At 45.9% G+C, this 18253-nt stretch overlaps 1 protein-coding gene across 1 annotated transcript in view; it reads right to left on the bottom strand.

The window, feature by feature from the left end:
- DNAJB11 (DnaJ heat shock protein family (Hsp40) member B11) overlaps nucleotides 1–18253 on the bottom strand; it is a gene marked incomplete in the record, with an annotated part of 406113 nt that overhangs the window by 330133 nt on the left and 57727 nt on the right. Inside the window, 1 exon segment of the mRNA XM_030209526.1 lies at nucleotides 12694–12850. Within this exon segment, the coding sequence (XP_030065386.1) occupies nucleotides 12694–12850 (157 nt within the window).

The following is an 18253-nucleotide window of genomic DNA, read 5'->3' on the forward strand; positions in this document are numbered from 1 at the left end:
GATATTAGGAGTTAAGATATCCAGTTCTTTGTCTCCTGAGTTACACATAAATGTATTGATACAGAAAACTTTTTTTTTCCTTATGAAGAGATTGCAGAAAATTAGAAATATGTTGACAACTCTAGCTTTTAAGTTGGTGGTTCAAAGTTTAACATTTATTTAGATTGTCCGAAATTTCTCCTTAATAAATTGCAGTCAATACAGAATACTGCAGCTAGACTTATTTTCTCAGTGCATCTTAATAAACGGGTCACCTCTTTATTAATAAGTCTACATCAGTTACTAGTGGAGGCCCGGATTGAATTTAAACTTTGTGTAATGGTTGTCAATATCCTATATGGTAATGTTACGTTTTACAAATTAGAATTAATAGGTTTTCCTAATTCTGGTAGGCTGGGGTATTCTAGGAACCCTTTACTATTACAATATCCAAGTCTGAAGAATGTCTGCCTGAAATTGGTATTTTCCATTTTTAGCAGCCCAGGTTTGGAATACTTTGGCGGTCCAGCTAGTCTTATAATGTTTATTGGTGTAATTCTTGGGTAATTTTCCCGACTTTTTCAATGTAATCGACCTCAAATTATATGGTTTTAGCGGAATATAAGAGACATGATGTAACGTAATGTAATACAGCAAAAAAAAACAAAAAAAAAACAACGCAGGATGTAGTAATGCATTCTGCAACAGTTTTCATATGTGCACATACTAATTATTAGTTTTTTTCTTTTTTTTGAGAGGCAAATCAGAGGCAAAGAGCGGGTGATGCTGTGCTGAGTTAGTACATCTATGTTAGTGCACAATAACTGATTAGCGCATGGATAATGAGGGAGCCCTTAATATCTACAAAATAGGAGATGGTAAGTGCTTCCACAGTAATTTTTAAAAATGGCTGCACGCTTATAGCAACGTTAGAGCACAGTGGAAAACATAGAAAATCAGGATTTTTACATGGCCTTACCTCGCATGAAGACCTGAGTGAGGGAATGCTAAGGCCAATTTCTACCATAGTTTTGTAACAAGGTCCCAAAGGGAAGGAAACAGGGAAATATTAATATGTCAAACATATTTAGTGAGGAAATGGAACAGACAGTCATTGGAAAGAGTCAGCAGATGAAAAACAGGAAAGCAGAAGAGAGGAACTAGGACCAACACGATTTAAAAATAAAATGCCCAAAAAACAAAGGTAGGAAAGGAGAAATTTTGTCTTACCGGATAATTTTTCTGCACAAATAGGTGTTATCCCTTTCTACCAGCAGATGGAGGCAGAGAAAACTGAATTCTACTAGCATCATCACTGATATAAACTGGGGTAATCCCTGGAACAATCCAGTATTATTCTCTACAGGTCATACACTATTGGACATCTGTGGACAAACTTTACAGCAAAAAGAATGATGGATGGGCCCCAGGCATTGCAAATGATTATGGGCATCTACGATGGATATGATCCAGTTGCATCAGGTGCACGTCTTAAAACTGCCACAGGCTTTCTTCTGGGTCATGTTGTCAAGTAAAATAGCCAAAGAAAATAATATGGCTCAATTTTGACAAAAAAAAAAAAAAACCCAAATAAAAAAAAACCCCTAATCGGGATACTAAGGTTCTCAATGGAAGTGTACACCAGGCTAAGCACACCCACAGAACTTGAAAATTGTTGAAAAGTTAAAGACACTACCAGGAAAAAGTACTGCACATTAAAGACTTACAAAAAATAACTAACTAAGACAAGAATTATGCCATGATACAAGCTCTGATGAAGAGCCACTGATCAGCTGTGCAGAAAAAAAGACTGAGGGGGTCCTCTGCAATAGCAGCAGGTGGAAAGTGGCACACGTGGTGATACAGCTTTAAAGTTTCTAGTAATTATTAAGCTAGGGAAGGCTTCCCACACAGGCTTGGTCAGTGATATCATCCATGCTGCATGGATTTGCCATCCTGCTTGTCCCTAAAGAAAAAACAAAGAAAACCCCATGATAAACCCTCTGTATAGATTGATAGCTAGAGAGATAGTCAGCAACCAAAAATGGTGTGGGGTTTTCACCAAAAACCATATGAGAGAATATATATACTTAAATACATGAAAAATATCAATGCACATACAACTAATTTTCCATGGAATATGTGGACCTAAGATCAAGATACCAAAGCCCAAGGGCTGTGAAATGTTGTCAGGAAATATATTTTCATGCAAAGGGTGGGGATCCCTGGAATACCCCGAAAAGAATAGGCAGGGCCGGTCTTAGCAAGTGCGGGGGCCTATGCAGACCAATCTGAAGGGGCCCCATCCTAGCCCCGCCCCCACCCTAGCTCCAGGGCGGCCACCCCTCCCTCCGAGCTCCCGGGCCATCCCTAGGGCTCCCCAGCTCCCTCCCAGCTCCAAGGCCCCCCTCCCTCCCCGCTCCAAGGCCTGTCTCTCTCTCTCTCTCTCCCTCCCACCCACCAGCTCCAAGGCCCCCCACACCCAGCTCCCGCCCAGCTCCAAGGCCCCCCTCCCTCCCACCCACCAGCTCCAAGGCCCCCCCCCCCCCACCCAGCTCCCACCCAGCTCCAAGGCCCCCCGCCCTCTGAATTTTAAAAGTTACCTCGTCGTCGACGGCTGCTGCTACCTGCCGGCCGCGCCAAGGTAACTTAAAATTCAGAGGGCAGGGGGACTGGAGCTTGGGCGGTCAGGGCGGACCGACTTCAGGCACGCCACGCGGGACCCCCTTGAGCGCAAGGCTCTATGCGGTCGCCTCGCCCTAAGACCGGCCCTGAGAATAGGTAATGGACAAAAGAATGATACCAGTTTTCACATACATCATCAATTTAAATCACATTTTAACTGTGTGGTGCAGAACCATACTACAAATTCAAATTCACAGAGTAACTTAGAATATGGTAGCACATTGGGCTCATTTTCGAAAGAGAAGGACGTCCATCTTTCGACATAAATCAAAAGATGGACGTCCTTCTCCCAGGGACGTCCAAATCAGTAAAATCGAAACCCGATTTAGGATGTCTCCAACTGCACTCCATCGCAAGGATGGCCAAAGTTCAAGGGGGCGTGTCGGAGGTGTAGCGAAGACGGGACTTGGGCGTGCCTAATACTTGGACGTCCTTGACCCATAATGGAAAAAAAGAAGGGTGTCCCTGACGAACACTTGGACGTTGTAGATTTCTTCCTATGTTAGGCCTGTTACTAAGGCCTGTACTGTGGCTCAGTTTGGTACTCACAAGTTGGCCTAACAGGTTAGCATTTTGTGTGACAATTACTGCTCAGGAGCTGAGAACAGACACTTCAGGGGTACACATTTTGCTGACTCTGCTGGAGCTGAGACTAGGCCTTTCATATAAACTGGATATAATGATGTAACCTTGGAACACAGTGAGCCTAGAATGTTTCAGTTTTTGGGTGAGGGGACACAAGGGTATTGTTCTATGTATTTTTTGCTCTCTAACTGCACGCAGAACTGATAAGTAACTAGCCAATGGCTACCGACTTTGCACGTGAACTCCCATCAGGAGAGACTGATAGAATACAGGAACAATCCATATACGGTATAAGGCTACCTAATGGTTCAAGTTTATGGGAAATCACATGATTTGGGAGAAACAGAACTTATGACAGTATATATGAGAGGTGTGAGCTGAGCAGATTTTGTTAGCCAGTTTTATACTAATATTGTAATCCACCTGGCCAACAACAGCAAGTTTGCAGAACAGGGAGCATTCCAGAAACTTGGGGAAGGCATCTCTGAGACCTGGTGGAAGGAGGATAACCAGTGGGACACTGTCATACCGGGATACAAATCAGTGATAGGATGGATCGAATTGGTGGAGGGGTAGCATTGTATGTTAAGGAGGGCCTTGACTCTAACAGATTTAAAATTCTGCAAGAAACAAAACCCTATGGATTGAAATTCCATGTGGAAAGGGGAAAAAGGACAGTGATAGGAGTGTACTACTGTCCGCCTGGCCAGAATGAACAGACGGATGTAGAAATGTTATCGGAAATAGGGAAAGGGAAATGGGACTTGATATATATCGCCTTTGAGGTTTTTGCAAATATACATTTACATATATTCAGGTACATATTTGTAAATATTTACATATATTCAGGTACTTATTTTGTACCAGGGGCAATGGAGGGTTAAGTGACTTGCCCAGAGAGTCACAAGGAGCTGCAGTGGGAACCAAACTCAGTTCCCCAAGATCAAAGTCCACTGCTGCACTAACCACTAGGCTACTCCTCCACTCATGGGAAGCTAACAAACTGGGCAACCACATAATAATGGGTGATTTCAATTACCCTGATATTGACTGGGTAAATGTATCATCAGGGAATGCTAGGGAAGTAAAATTCCTTGACGAAATCAAGGACTGCTTTATGGAGCAGCTGGTACAGGAGTCGTAGACCTAGTCCTTAGTGGAGAACATGTTCTGGTGCAAGAGGTAATGGTGATGGGGCCACTCATAGGCGGTCGGTGGCCCAATTGTTTGGGGAGGCTAAAGGGGGCGGGGTTTACATCCATAATTGTCTGACAACACAGAAAAAAAAAAGTAAAAATAAGTCACAATACCTTTTATTAAATTTAGATATTAAATATGTATTATATGTCAAAGAATAAAGTGGTTGCTCAAAGTATGTACTAACCACAATTGCTCAACTGCAAAACACTATGCACAAATTTGTACAAAAACACACTCATAAACCTTACTGTACCATAACACTGGGCAGACCCTAATAAACCAATATACCACCAATACGGAAAATGCAGACCGTCAACAATATGAAACAAGGGATCATAAGGGAAAATTAGGTTCTTACCTTGGTAATTTTCTTTCCTTTAGTCATAGCAGATGAAGCCATTACGTATGGGTTATGTCCATCAACCAGCAGGGGAGATAGAGAGCACTCAAACTTTCACAGTGCTCTCTTGGCCAGCTAGCTCCACTGCCTCTTCAGTATTTGAAGCTTCCAAAGCAGTATGGCAAACCGCAATGGGAATCACAAGAGCTTTCCTCACAGCGAACGATGGCCCATCACAAGGGCATGAACTCATAAAGGAGGGAATGCACATCCTCCTTATTGTAGAAGTGGAGAGGAACACACGCGCCTCCTGGAGGGAATCACACATCCTCCCAACACACTGGAGGGAATGAACTCATCCTCCTATTTATAGAACTGGAGGGGAACACACGCGCCTCCTGGAGAGAATCAACACATCCTCCAAAAAAAAAACATGCTGGAGGGAATGAACACATCCTCCTAAATTTAAACTGAACATGAATCCTGAAGATTGTTTTCCAATTTTCTCCCAAGGAAGGAACTTCAGGAAATTAGAACAGAACCTGAAAAACAGATTCACAGCATACAATCATACAGGGAGGGCTCATGGCTTCATCTGCTATGACTAAAGGAAAGAAAATTACCAAGGTAAGAACCTAATTTTCCCTTCCTTGTCATCAAGCAGATGAAGCCATTACGTATGGGATGTAACAAAGCAATCCCTAGATAGGGTGGGAACAAGCCACACCACGCGCTAGCACTTGTGCACCAAAACGCGCATCCCTCCTGGCAGCCACATCCAGCCTGTAATGTCGGGCAAAGGAGAGCTTAGAAGCCCATGTTGCTGCACTGCATATCTCTTGAAGAGAGAGTGCTCCAGTTTCAGCCCAAGAGGAAGAAATCGCTCTAGTAGAATGTGCCTTAAAGGCTACAGGCGGAACCCTGCCGGCCAGCAGATAAGCTGAAAAGATAGTTTCTTTGAGCCAGCGGGCAACAGTGGCTTTAGACGCTGGAGACCCTCTGCGAGAACCGGATAGCAAAACAAACAGATGATCAGAAGTCCTGAAAGAGTTAGTAACTCGCAGATACTGCAGCAGAGTCCTGCACACATCCAAAAGGTGCAGCTGCCCAAAAGATTCTGGAAACTCTTCCTCTGAAAAAGAGGGCAAGAAAATAGGCTGGTTTAAGTGAAAGGCTGAAACCACCTTAGGCATAAAGGAAGGCACGGTCCGAACCGTGACTCCGGACTCTGAAAATTGCAGAAATGGGTCTCTACAGGACAGCGCCTGGAGCTCTGACACCCGTCTCGCCGAGGTAATGGCCACCAGAAAAACGGCCTTCAGTGTCAAGTCTTTCTCCGATGCTCGCCGAAGCGGCTCAAAAGGAGATGCCTGCAGGGTTTTCAAAACTAGCCCCAGGTTCCAAGCTGCACAGGGTGCGCGCACTGGAGGTCGGAGCCGAAGCACCCCTCTAAGAAACCGTGCCACATCTGGGTGAGCAGCCAAAGACACGCCTTCCACCTTACCACGAAGGGAGGCCAACGCTGCCACCTGCACCCGCAGGGAATTATAGGCCAAGCCTTTTTGTACACCTTCCTGCAAAAAGTCCAGAATCGGCGAGACAGGTGCCCGCATTGGAACAATGGCTCTGGAAGCACACCAAGACTCAAACAGGCACCAAATCCTGGCATAAGCCACGGAAGTGGACCGCTTGCGGGCTTGCAGGAGAGTGGATATAACTTTATTGGAATAACCTTTATCCCTCAATTGCGCCCTCTCAATAGCCATGCCGTAAGACCAAAGTGGCCGGCGTCCTCCATGGCTACCGGTCCCTGAGTCAACAGGTTCGGTACCAGAGGTAACGGCAGAGGAGCCTCCAGGAGCATCTGTCGGAGGTCTGCATACCAAGGTCTCCTTGGCTAATCCGGGGCGATGAGGACCACTTCTCCTGGGTGCAGCCGAATCCGCAAGAGCAGGCACCCTATCAAGGGCCATGGGGGAAACACATAAAGTAGACCCGGAGGCCAGGGTTCAGCCAAGGCATCCAACCCCGCCGAGCGAGGATCTCTCCGTCTGCTGAAGAAGCACGGGACTTTGGTATTGGCACTTGTCGCCATTAGATCCATCACGGGCTTGCCCCATTTGGCACAGATCTGCAGGAATACTTCGTCTGCCAGATTCCATTCTGCTGGATCGATCTGATGCCTGCTCAGATAATCGGCCTGCACATTGCTCTGACCTGCAATATGAGCTGCCGACAGACACTGAAGATGCAGCTCGGCCCAGTGGCAAATCAGTTCGGCCTGCGCGGCTAGTGCTCTGCACCTTGTTCCGCCTTGTCGATTTATATAGGCCACCGTTGTCGTGTTGTCCGACATCACTCTGACAGCCAATCCTTCCAGGGTCACTTGAAAGGCCAGAAGCGCCTGAAACACCCCTTTCAACTCTAGGCGGTTGATGGACCACTCCGACTCCTCGGGTGTCCATAGACCCTGGGCATGCTTCCCCTTGCAGTGTGCGCCCCAGCCCTTCAGGCTGGCATCTGTTATCACTTGGCACCAAACGGGGAGCGTCAGCGGCATTCCTCGCCGCAGCATGCTGTCCGAGAGCCACCACTCCATGCTGAGACGGGCCGCAGGGAGCCAAGTAAGTCTGCATTGGTAATCCTGAGAAATAGGAGACCATCTCCGGAGTAGGGAATACTGTAGAGGTCTCAGGTGCGCTCTCGCCCAGGGTACCACTTCCATCGTGGCTGTCATCGATCCCAGCAGCTGGACAATGTCCCAAGCTCGCGGGCGGGGCATCCTCAGGAGCAGACGGACCTGATTCTGAAGCTTGCACCGCCTTAGCTCGGGTAGGAACACATAGCCCGAGACTGTGTCGAACCTGGCCCCCAAAAACTCTAGAGATTGTGAAGGGGACAGGCGACTTTTGGCCATATTGACAACCCAGCCTAGAGATTGCAGTACCGAGACCACTCTGGCTGTAGCTTGTAAGCTCTCTGTTGCAGAGTCTGCTCTGCTGAGCCAGTCGTCTAGGTACGGGTGAACCCTGATACCTTCTCGCCTGAGAAAAGCAGCTACTACCACCATTACCTTCGAAAAGGTTCAGGGAGCTGTGGCGAGGCCAAAAGGCAACGCCCTGAACTGGAAATGTTTTCCCAACACCGCAAACCTCAGAAACTTCTGGTGTGGGGGCCAAATCGGTATGTGCAAGTAAGCTTCTTTCAGGTCTAGAGACGTGAGAAACTCTCCTGGCTGAACCGCCGCAATGACGGAGCGCAGGGATTCCATGTGGAAATGCCACACTCTCAGGGACTTGTTCACTTCTTTTAAGTCCAGAATAGGGCGAAAGGACCCACCTTTTCGCGGCACCACAAAGTAGATGGAGTATCGGCCGCAGTCTTGCTCGGCGGGAGGCACCGGGGTCACTGCCCCTAACTGAATCAGACCTTGTAAAAAGTCTCCTCCACCGCCGCCCGTTTGACGGCAGAACCGCATCGGGACTCCACAAACACGTCTCTTACTGGGGCGTTGAATTCTATTCTGTATCCATCTCTGATCAGGTCCAGAACCCACTGATCTGAGGAAATCTTGGCCCACTCCTCGACAAAGAGGGAAAGCCGTCCTCCGATGACAGGCATCGAAGAGAGGGCCGGCGCACCATCATTGAGAGGGTCGCCCCTGAACTCCTGGTCTTGAGCCACCGGCTGCGGAACGCTTGTCCGAGCGAAAGGAGTTCCTCTGCTGACCACGGGCATGTGAAGTGAACCCAGCAGAACGCCCCGGGCGGTACCTTCTAGCTTCACGGAAGCGAGGTCTGTACGAGGAGTGGACCACCTGGCCCTTAGAGGAAGGCCTCTGCCTATCTTCGGGCAAGCTCACCCAGGCCTTTCACAATTTTCTCTAACTCCTCACCAAATAGGAGAAGTCCTTGAAAAGGCAACTTCACCAACCTTTGCTTAGAGGCCATGTCCGCTGCCCAGTGTCGTAGCCACAAACGACGGCGAGCCGCCACTGCTACTGCCATTTGTTTAGCCGAAGCTCTGACAAGGTCATAAAGGGCATCAGCCAGAAAGGACAAGGCCACCTCCATCCGCGGAGCCACATCCAAGAAGGGCTCCGCTCCATCTCCGGGCTGAGCCACTGCCTGTTGCAGCCAAGCTAGGCAGGCTCTCACAGCATAACAGCTGCATGCAGACGCCCGAACAGTGAGACCTGCAATTTCAAAGGACCGTTTTAACGCTGTTTCCAGCCTATGGTCTTGAACACCCTTCAGGGCAACACCTCCTTCAACAGGGAGGGTAGTTCTCTTTGTCACCGCAGTGACTTGGGCATACACTGTAGGCATTTGAAAACGAGCCATATGTCCCTCACGCAGAGGAAACTCTCAAAGGTCCCTCGGGGTCAGCCCACTGAGCCGAAACAAGCTCTAGGATGGAGTCATGCAAAGGGAAGGCCCGAGCAGCTTTCTTGGTACTAGCCATCCTGGGATTACCCGAGGAGGCCATGCCACTGTCAGGATCTTCAATCGAGAGGGCCTGCAGGGTATCTGAAATAAGCGCTGGCAGCTCATCACAGTGGAAAATCCTCTCCGCGGAGGGATCATCCAGATCCTGTGGTAAATCCGCACCTGACTCTGGTTCCTCAGACCAAGAACGTCTGTCAGAGTTCTCCGAATCCTCACACCCCGACCACGGGGGGGAAAAAGGTGCACCACAATCTGAAGGGGAATTAACCCTTCTGCGCTTATCTTTAGGCCAAGCATCCGGGAAAAAAGCCTCACTGGGCAGTCCCAGGCCAGAATCCATCGGGGGGGGGGCAATCAGAGGAGCCTCAGGCGACCCTTGAGGAAGGGCTCTTTTCAACATGTATGCTTTATGCAGCAAAAGCACAAAATCCGGGGAGAAAATCTCACCCTGGGCATCCAAATCCTGTCCGGTGCTAGCCACTCCTGAAATAACCTCATCTCGAGGTGCCCCACCCGGCTCAGGACTCTCCGTGTCCACGGAGGCCGCGCCATGCGGTGTAAGCAAAATGGCGCCCGCTGCCAGCTCAGAGCGGGAAGAAACATCGCTCGCCATGCTCGGGCCGGCTCCTACGCCAATACAGCACGATTTACAGAGCCCTGCTGCTGATTTGCGCTTGCCACAAGTGGAACAGCGCTTTACATTGTCCGCAGCCATCGCCGAAAAACGGCGGTAAAATCCAAAATGGCGGTTTCGCGCCAAAATCGCCCCGATCGCGGGCCCACCCCGGAGGAGTTGGAAAACACTCTTACCTCAAAGGATCTAGTGTACAACTACGATCCTGCTGAAAATCAGGTCAAAAAACCTCTGTTCCAGCGTCTCTGCGTTTAAAAACGCAAAGCGACTTTTTTTTTTTTTTTTTTAAGATGTGAGGAAAGCAGAGGTATTGAAGACTCCGGAGGCTCAGATGAGTGGGAAAGGCAGGGAAAGGGCGAACCTATATGCCTGCATCCACTGTTGGTGGGTAAGGACAGGGAAAGCAAGGCAATATGTCCACATCCACAGAGGTATGGGTAAGGCAGGGAAAGGGCTAACCTATGTGCCTTTAGTGAAGCTGCTATAGCCTCCAACACCCCGGTTAACAACTGGCAAGCCAGGAACCACCTCCCGGCAGATTTTTCTGGAGCTCGAACAAGCTGCAGCCACCCTGCTAAGGGAGATAGAGAATACTGAAGAGGCAGTGGAGCTAGCTGGCCAAGAGGGCACTGTGAAAGTTTGAGTGCTCTCTATCTCCCCTGCTGGTTGATGGACATAACCCATACGTAATGGCTTCATCTGCTTGATGACAAGGAACGGTATATTAAAAGCAGGAAGCTGGCAAAAGTATCGGTTGGGCCGCTGGACGACCGAGGGGTAAAAGGGGCGATCAAGGATGACAAAGACGTAGCGGAGAGATTGTAGCTTGTAATACATTAGATACCTTCTGTCATATGTGGTGGGACTGCCCTAAAGTGGCAATATTTTGATGGGAAGAGGTGCAATGGGTGAATAAGCTTCTTCTGGTGGTGATGGTGGTCGTGAAAGAGATATGCACATATGGCTGTTGAATGCTATACTACTACTACTATTTAACATTTCTAAAGCGCTACTAGGGTTACGCAGCGCTGTACAATTTAACATAGAAGGACAGTCCCTGCTCAAAGAGCTTACAATCTAAAGGACAAATGTACAGTCAGTCAAATGGGAGCAGTCAAATTGGGGCAGTCTAGATTTCCTGAAAGGTATAAAGGTTAGGTGCCGAAAGCAGCATTGAAGAGGTGAGCTTTAAGCAAGGATTTGAAGATGGGTAGGGAGGGGGCTTGGCGTAAGGGCTCAGGAAGTTTATTCCAGGCTATAGTGGTGAACAAGCCATGTGAGTATGCTCAATTTGTGTGATTTGTGGCCACATCTGTGCAAATCGTGTTGGCAGGGTGTTGGAAACAGGTGGAGTTGCCTCAATGGGATAGGGTAATGGCTAAAGTGCATTTTATGTATTGGATGACCAATTTAACAGGTAAGAAAGAGGATAAAGTGGAGACGTTTTGAAGTATATGGCAGCAATATGAGTAGAGACAGAAGATGTTTCTTGAGCTACACCTTTCAAATCTAGGATTTTCTAAGGGTGGTAGCTCTATGTATTGAGTGGTGGGAGGGATGGGAGAGTGACCTGTTTCCTGTTTTTGTTTTCTTGATTAAGTGGTCTTGGTTTGTATTATTTCTGAAGGATGCTAATAAAGAAAACTAAAAAAAAAAAAAAAAAAATGAATACCATGCAAAAACAGGGAAATGCCAAGTTGCAATGCCAAATTGACCCTCTTGAGATCTAGGATGTGATGAAAAGAACCCCCTTTCTTGAAGATGAAAACGTCAATCAAGTACCAGCTTTACCCTAGCCCTGTACAGGCAAAGCCACAACCTCTAAGAGAAAATGCAACAGGGTAGGGCTCGCTGGGGCACTGGAAATGGGTTCTGCAAACACTGCCAAGTTGCGTTGAGAACCGCTGATCTAAGGCAATATTGACCCACTCTGAGCAAAAACAGGACCTTAGGGTGAGTCCATGACTAAATCAGTACATTTAGCTGCTCTAGATAAGGGTTCCTCACCATCTTGGACCTTATGAGCACCCCAAGGAGCTCATTTTATTTCCACTTAGACTCCAGTCTACTCAGCTTGGAACAGCTTTTGGCATAAAGGTTAAGGGCGCTTCATCAAATTCTTGGACCAACCTTTGGCATCTGCTGTGGCTTTGCATTGTCCAAGTCCTTGATCAACTTCAAGGTCCTTAAACAGGATGTTACCCCTGAAAGTCAACTTACTAAAGTATACCTTCAATGAATACATGGCCCAGATTCGCCACTGTGCAAGGACTACTGAGGCATCAATCTAGGGCCAATCCAAACAAGGCCCTAGTGCCCATCTTCCAAAAATGCAGCTTTCAATTCAAGGTCGTTTGTGAGCTCTCTCTCAGCTCTTCCAGCCAAGGAGAGGGGGGGGGAAGATATGTAGAAGAGCATCGTCTAACCCACCTATCAGGGGCCCCAAAGAGTCCCCCTGCCATCCTAGCACACATTGGTATCTTGATAATCTGATAAGTCAGTGATGCAAAAAGTAACACCATAAACCCCATTAGATCATGGTTAATGGTGGAGAGAAAGATCACCACTTCGTATGAGGTGTATAGATACTGCTAAGAGAATAGGGGAAGATGGGAGCACAAACCTCACAAAAAGGAAGAACATATCTATTTATTTATTTGTTACATTTTCCCACCCATTTGTAGGCTCAATGTGGCTTACGTAATTCCGGACAGGTAGTTGCGGACTGCGGGGTAAGCAGATACAATGTGTGAAATATAGTAAAATAAAATAAAATAAGACTCCTCTGGCAAAACAGCATCAGTTTTTAAGCATCAACAAACCTCATAAGCTGCACCCAGATCCTGGAATTTGGCCTGTGCTTCGGGGTCATCAGGATTACGGTCTGGATGAAGCTGCAATGCCAGCTTGCGATAGGCTTTTTTAATCTCCTTCACCGAGGCACTTCGGGACACACCCAGAATCTGATAGAAGTCCCTCCTGAAAACAAATGAGATAGCATACTAACATTAAATAGAAAACAAAACCTCTCTCCAGAAGGGATCAGCCGAGACCCAATATAACTGAGAGGATGAAAACACATCACATTTGTTTCCCAGGTAACTATTCTATAAAGATAGTACTTAAAAACCATGTCAAATTTTAGTTCTTACTTTAAACTATTGTAGTGAAAGTTTTTCTCCAATATATTGAAATACATGGACTGCTGACCAGTAGTTAATTCAGCACTAAACATGTAAAGGTTTAACTTCCATCTTTTAGCTACTGGTGTTATAAACTATACATGCCAGCACTGATTGTGATGGCATCCACTTGTTAAAGCTCCCCTTTATTGAAGCTAACTCCCCCCCCCCCCCCCCCCCAAAAAAAAAAAATAATAACCCAAACCAAAACAAAAAAAACCAGCAGCCTAAGGCTACTGCTATAAAGGTCCACCAATGAAACAAATTATTTAAACCATTACATTCCCACATGCAGCCTGCTTTTTTGGACAGAATTCATTTCAGAGGTAGTTGGGGTTTTTTTTTTTAACAAATACAACCCAAATTGACATCTCTACTTGTTGATAGACAAGCCATCTATTGGTAGGGTTACCATGAGGCATATTTTCAAAGCACTTAGCCTTCCAAAGTTTCATAGGTTTCTATGGAACTTTGGAAGGCTAAGTAAGTGCTTTGAAAATATGCCACCATATGTACGGATTTACCCAGACATGTCCTCTTTTTGAGGACGTCCGGGCGTCCAGAGGGGTTTTGCCAGTCCGCCCGTTTGTCCGGATTTCTGGATAAACGGGCGGGCAGGCGGCGCTATCCTAGCCTCCCCTTACTATCTACTGCCCTGGTGGTCTAGTGACCTCTTCGGGGCAGGAAAGAGCCCCCTCTTTTCTGTCCGGAGCGCTGCCCTTGCACTGCATCCTTTTGCTGTGATGGTCTCGGGATTCAAAATGGCCGCCGAGAGTTGAAGTGGCCTCGTGAGACTTTGACATGGTTAGCCACCAAATACTCTCGAACATCTTGGACTACTTCGGGATTGGAGGAAACGTACTAAAGTGGTTCCAAGGATTCCTAAAAGCTAGAACCTACCAAGTGATCTCAAAATTAAAAACGTCAGTACCATGGACACCAGAACGTGGTGTTCCACAAGGATCACCGTTGCCACCAACCTTATTCAACCTAATGATGACACCTCTAGCTAAATCGCTATCCAACCAAGGTCTCAATCCGTATATCTATGCAGATGATGTCACGATATACATCCCGTTCAAGCATGACCTAACAGAAATTGCAAAAGAAATCCAACGTAGCCTCCAAATAATGAATTCATGGGCGGATGCATTTCAACTGAAATTAAACGCAGAAAAGACACAGTGTCTCATCCTATCCTCACAATACAACTCAAACAAAAACAACACTATATACACCCCAGAATACACTCTTACGGTCTCCGATAGCTTGAAAATCCTGGGAGTAACGATTGATCGAAACCTCACACTAGAAGACCAAGCGAAAAATACAACAAAGAAAATGTTCTACGCCATGTGGAAACTTAAAAGAATCAAACCCTACTTCCCAAGAGATACATTCCGCAGCCTAGTACAGTCAATGGTGTTAAGTCACCTAGACTACTGCAACACAATATACGCGGGTTGTAAAGAACAAGTCATTAAGAAGCTTCAGACAGCCCAAAACACGGCAGCCAGACATATTTGGGAAAGCAAAATACGAAAGCACCAAACGCTAAGAGAGAAACTACACTGGCTTCCACTAAAGGAACGAATTGCGTTCAAAGTATGCACCATGGTCCATAAAATTATAAATGGAGAAGCTCCGGCCTACATTTCAGACCTCATAGACCTACCTGCTAGGAATGCTAAAAGGTCAGCACGTACATTCCTTAACCTCCACTACCCCAACTGCAAAGGATTAAAATATAAGTCCACCTACGCAACCAGCTTCTCCTACATTTGCACACAGCTATGGAACGCGCTCCCGAAGACCATAAAGACAACGCAAGATCTAACCATCTTTCGTAAACTATTGAAAACGGACCTATTCAAAAAAGCAAACAAACAATCGTCCTAACTTCTAAACAACAACAACGAAGAATAAGACCGAAACGACATAACCACTGCCCTACACTATTACTCTCACCATCACCTGAGGAACTACATAAAGCCGACATCTACACAAGACCACAATGTATTCTTCTACCACACATATACGCACTTATTTGCAAACCACGTGTTAACAAGTACGCAAGCACACAATACATTCTTCTACCATGTATGTACACACTTGATTGCAAAATCATGTGCATATCTAAAGTCCGGAAATGGCAATAGCCATAACGGCAAATATAAGCCACATTGAGCCTGCAAATAGGTGGGAAAATGTGGGATACAAATGCTACAAAAAAATAAATAAATAAATAAACAATGCTTTTCTTAAAAGACAGGCCTACTATAGTACTGGAACTGAAGTGCTAAACTGGTTTCAATTCTATTGTGATAACCATTTGCAAAAGACTGATTTCTTTGACTGGGTTACCAAGAATTGGATAGTGGACACATGCTAGATGTAGTCTACTTGGATTTCAATAAAGCCTTTGACACAGTTCATCATAGGAGGTTCATGAATAAACTCAGCGGGCTAAAATTACCACACAAAATGTTGAACTGGATTGGAAACTGGTTGATTGACAAACAGACATCAGAGGATGGTGGTAAATGGAACTCAGAGGATAGAAAGATATGTAGCTGAGTGCCTTAGCGATTGGTACTAGGGCTGATACTATTCAACACATTTGTGAGTGAGATCCCTGAAGGGTTAGAAGGAAAAGTTTGCCTTTTTGCGGATGACACTCAGAACTGCAACAAAGTGGATACCCCGAAGGGAGTGGACAACATGAAAAAGAATCTAAAAAAAATTAGAAGAATGGTCTAATGTTTGGCAGTTAAAATGTAATCCGAAGTGCAAAATGATGCACTTCAGGTGTAGAAATCCAAGAGAAGTATGTGCAGAGCAGGAGACCTTGGGGTGAAAGTGTCTGAGGACTCAAGGTGGCAAAACAATGTGACAAGGCAGTGGCTGTTGCTAGAAGAATGCTAGGCTGGATAGAAAGAGAAAGGAGAAGAAAGGAGATGTTGATGCACCTGTATAAATCATTGGTGAGGCTCTTTTTGGAGTATCGTGTTCAGTTTTTGTGCTAGTGGCTCTGGTTAGTGAAGTTAGAGCTCATGTAGATGTTAGACAAGTGCCTTTAGCTGTCTCCACAGATTTGGTGGCTGTATTTCACCTGTTGGATCATTGGCTTTTGTTGGGCAGGCTTTCCAAATTGAGGATAAGGGGAATGGTATTGCGCTGGTTTGCTTTATTTCTGACTGGGCACTTTTATTGTGTATGTGTCCTCTCTGATATCTCTGCATCACACACCCTAGCATGTGGAGTGCCACAGGGTTTTTCCCTGCCACCCATACTTTTTAATATTTAACTTGGCCCCATTGGCTATGCTAGCTCAGAGATATGATGTTAGCATTTATCTATGCAGATGTTATCTTGCTGTTCTTACATGTTTCTGCAGATGCATCTGACATTCCTCTGTTGGAAGTGCTCTGTTGGTTAGAGAAGCATTGTTTGGTGCTCAATGTGAGAAGATTACAGCCTACTGGTTATCAGATCACTTGAATTACCCCGCTTTGACACCCATTGTCAGACCTGTGAGTTCTTGTACCAAGTAGAGCGCTGCCGAGCCCGGTACTCGGACCAGGCTCTGCTTGGCAGCCAGACAACCCCGGGTTTCATCTGTGCTGACTGCCGTTCCCCAGAGGTTGAGCTCCTAGGTGCGGGCGGCCTGCAGGGCTTACGAGATGGAGCAGGAAGCAGGGTGATGAACGTGAGAGCCAGACAGGCAGCAGGCAAGAGAGTGATCCAGGTACAGGCAGAGTCAGTAGGCAGGCAGCAGACACGAGAGTAATCCAGGTACAGGCAAGGTTGGTAGGAAGGCAGCAGACACGAGTAATCCTGGTACAGGCAAGATCAGTAGGCAGGCAGCAGACACGAGTAATCCTGGTACAGGCAAGATCAGTAGGCAGGCAGAAGACACGAAAGTAATCAAGGTACAGGCAGGCAGCAGACACAAGAGTAATCCAGGTACAGGCTAAGTCAGCAATGAAGAACAAAGTAGAGGAGAAGCACACTACTGAGCAAGTAACACCTACCAAAGTAGAAGCCGAAGCAAGGAGTCTAGGGAGGTGAAGGAAGCTATTAGAGATAAAAGAAAATCTTTCAGAAAATGGAAGGATCTGACTGAAAATAAGAAATAGCAAGGCAAATGCAAAGCGCTGAAAAGGAAGGCAAAGAGAAACTTTGAAAAAAAGATTACGTTGGAGGCAAAAACACATAGTAAAAACTTTCTATAGGTATATTAAGAGTCTTTTGCTGAAAAGAATCAGTTGGACTGCTAGATGACATAGGGTAAAAGACAAAGCCATAGCAAAGAGATCAAATGGATTCTTTGCTTCGGTCTTCACCGCAAATCTGGGAAAGATACCAGTGTCAGAAATGGTATTCAAAGTTGACCAATCAGAGAAACTGACGAAACCTCTATAAACCTGGAGAATGTAATGGCACAAATTGAAGAGTAGCAAATCAACTGGACCGGATAGTATACATCACAGATTACCAATAGAATTGAAAATGAACTAGCAGAACTACTGTTAATAATATGTAATGCATCTTTAAAATCAAGCATGGTACCGGAAGACTGGAGGGTGGCCAATGTAACCCTGATTTTTTAAAAAGGTTCTAGAGGTGTCCCGGGAAATTATAGACTGGTGAGCCTGTCGTTGGTACCGGGTAAAATGATAGAGATTATTATAAAGAACAAAATTACATAGCATATTCAAAAGCATGGATTAATGAGACAAAGCCAACATGGATTTAGTGAAGGGAAATCTTGCCTCACAAATCTATTACATTTCTTTGAAGGGGTCAACAAACATGTGCATAAAGGTGAGTCAGTCGAAATAATGTATCTGGATTTTCAAAAGGCATTTGACAAAGTACCTCATGAAAGAATCCAGAGGAAATTGGAGAGTCAGGTAGTGTTCTACTGTGGATTAAAAACTTTTAAAAGATAGAAAACAGAGTAGGGTTAAATGGTCAGTATTCTCAATGGAGAAGGTTAGATAGTGGGGTTCCCCAGGGGTCTGTTCTGGAACCACTGCTTTTTAACATAATTATAAATGATCGCGACATGGAAGTAACTAGTGAAGTAATTAAATTTGCTGATGACACAAAGTTATTCAAAGTTGTTAAATCACAAGAGGATTGTGAAAAATTACAAGAGGACCTTATGATATTGGGAGAGTAGGCATTCAAATGG

Source organism: Microcaecilia unicolor, chromosome 7, assembly GCF_901765095.1.
Source record: "Microcaecilia unicolor chromosome 7, aMicUni1.1, whole genome shotgun sequence".
Lineage (NCBI taxonomy): Eukaryota > Metazoa > Chordata > Amphibia > Gymnophiona > Siphonopidae > Microcaecilia > Microcaecilia unicolor.